Source organism: Orbicella faveolata, unplaced genomic scaffold (assembly GCF_042242905.1).
Source record: "Orbicella faveolata isolate gen_17 unplaced genomic scaffold, um_ofav_v1 contig_47, whole genome shotgun sequence".
NCBI classification, from domain to species: Eukaryota; Metazoa; Cnidaria; class Anthozoa; order Scleractinia; family Merulinidae; genus Orbicella; species Orbicella faveolata.
The window spans coordinates 13,034,586-13,037,133 of record NW_028301577.1 but is presented as its reverse complement, the minus strand read 5'-3'; the positions used below and the strand labels follow the sequence as shown (position 1 = coordinate 13,037,133).

Here is a 2,548-nt window from a genome sequence, read left to right as displayed (position 1 = left end):
CGACGAACAAAATGTTTTGGCCAAGAATCAAAGGAATCAGTATACTGGATTAGAATTCTGCTCAGAAATTTTGAGGCGACCTTCACCAGTAGGTATACTTTTCAAGCAGCTTTTTACAGAATTGTCACCCCCCGTGCTCATATTTTTATTATTATAGACCCTTTTCATAAATGGCTGCCAATTATAAATTCTTTTGTAAGTATTAAAATTAGCCTGACCAACTTCGTTTTTGAGTTAATAATTCAAAAGAATTTTTACGCCCAAACGAGTTTAGTGAGGCTAATTTAAATGCATACAAACGAATTTTAAATTGGCAGCCATTTATGAAAAGGGTCTATAGCTTCACTTTAAGGATTCAACTCAAAAACTAAGTACACTCTCTAATGTTACTGTTAAGAGTAAGTTGGTTTTTATTTTGTACTTTTACTTTACTTGAATAAGAATTTTACATGGCATTTGTACTGTGTCGTGTGATTTTTATTATTTTTGAAATTTAAATTAAATACAGGCTAAGAAGTTACACTTTAATTTGTCCGGGAAAACCTGAAAGTAGAATAAACAGCAAAGCCTGAATAGAATGTTATATAATACATAATTCATCAAATAATTTCGCTCCCGAGCGATTGATCTAAACGCGTCACGTGACCTTATATCCTCCTGGTAAATTATATGGCTGAGTCTCACAAGGACTGGGAACTACCGAATTCAAGAATTTGAGTGGCTGGAATCGATGTTGAAAGCGGTCTAGATTTTCCCATCTAGACCGGCATCTAGACCGGTAATGTTTCGCGGTGAAAAAGTTGCAAACTTTAATGCAAAAATGTTGACTATTTTCTTCTAACAATATTTATTTATGGCATTGGACATTATTTGTTCCTCAAAGCTCACAGTTTTCCTCTCGGAAAACTGTTCGGTTCTCGGAATAGATAATGTCCGCGGACAAATATCCGAGCATATTTTCGCGCCAGATGGAGGCTATTGTTTATATATACTATAAAATTTATAATTCATTGAATTAAAGTGCCTGAAAACCTATCAATAAAAATCATTTTATCCATAAACTAAAAACGTTTGTGCTGGTATGAGAAAACCGGCAGCATTTTTAAAACTTGCATGAAAAATTCCCTGAACACAGTCACTGTTACCAGACAGGAATAGAAACATTGATGATTAAAAAAATCTGTGAAATAATGGTTACCTGTCAGTTTGGCGAGTTCAGCTGGATTCTGCGTGAATATAAGCTTTTCCATCGCTGCCACGCTGAAATGAAAAGAAAACAAATGAAAAAGTTGATTAGTGTCATGTGCACTTCATAGTTTAGAATGCTGTATGATGTCAAGAAAATGGTACGTGCTAAGTCTACTGCTGTGTCATCTCGTTCGCCGTTCTTGCCTAGTTACGCTGCTTCTTTGCTTTCTCGCCCATCGTGTTCTGTTGCGACGTCTACGTCTGGCCTTGCTGTTACTGATGTTGCCGAACCTGTTTATGAGCCTGCTTGTGAGTCTGACTGTTTCCCGCGTCGTCCGTTTTGGTCTCGTCCACGTCTTGATTTTGCCGTTTCGTCTTCGCCTTGTTTTTTGCCTGCCAAGTCCAGTGGTTCCGTTGCTGTTTCTTCTGCCGTTACGTCTAGTCCTGTAAGTTCCGCTGCTGTTCGTGGTCCTGTTCCACCCAGTCGTCCTGTTACTTTTGTTACTGCTTCCCGTGGTAGCCCTGTGTGTTCCGTTGCTGCTTCGCCTGCTGCTATGTCTGGTCCAGCTGCTGCACCTTGTCGCTTGTTGCCTTCTTTGCCTGTCTCCAAGCCTGTTTTCCGCCCTGTTCTTCCTGTGGCTCGCGTCGTTTTGGTCTTCCTTCCTGTGTTGTTACCTACCCCGTTTGGCCTCGTCTTCGCGTTTTTGCCTGTTCTCCGTTGAGTTTGGACTTCCGTGTCGTCGATTTTGGACTGTTTTGTTGTCGTTTTTGCCTTGGTTTGTTTGGGTTGCATATTGGTGGCGAACCTATTCCTTTAGGATTAGTCTGTTGACAGGTGCCCCTCTTTTGGGTTCACCTTTCGCCGTTGCCCCGAGCAGTGTATGTTAGTCCTGTTGTCTGAAGTCTTTGCCTGTTCGTCTCTCGTTTGTTTGTTTTTATGTTTCTTGTTTGTAGGGGCGGGGTTCGATCCCCCGGTGAAGTTGACGTGTTGGTTGCACCCCCGTATTTAGGCGATCCAGTGTGTGTATTGGATTAGTCGGTATGACCGGCAGGCATTGCACTAACGCCTGTCGATCGCCTTAAATACAAAAAACGAATGAAGACGTGTTAGTACAATGAACAGCAGTTGGACTTAGTTCTTGTCAACAAATTAGATATTTGAAACTTTTCAATTACATGCAACTTGTAATCGTATCAGTGTAGAAAGTGTATGCATTGCCCGACACGTTTCCTGCACATTCCTTGCTACTTGTAGCTACTTGTACTCAGTCAAACGAGTGTGGTGCAAACCTCAGGAGTATAAGGAGGCCTTGAACTTAATTAGACACTCACCTAAAAGAGTGTGAGCTTCTCCTGCTTT

General features: G+C 41.0%; 1 protein-coding gene across 1 annotated transcript; it reads right to left on the bottom strand.

Annotated features, from left to right (window-relative positions):
* Positions 1-395: 395 nt before the first annotated feature.
* LOC149097223 (uncharacterized) lies at positions 396-2,276 on the bottom strand. Its single transcript, XM_089280088.1, has 2 exons — positions 1,199-2,276; positions 396-543 (listed from the first exon to the last, which is right to left on the bottom strand). The coding sequence occupies exon 1, from the start codon at positions 1,979-1,981 to the stop codon at positions 1,484-1,486; it is 498 nt and encodes a 165-aa protein (XP_089136214.1). The 5' UTR covers positions 1,982-2,276; the 3' UTR covers positions 396-543; positions 1,199-1,483.
* Positions 2,277-2,548: the final 272 nt, after the last annotated feature.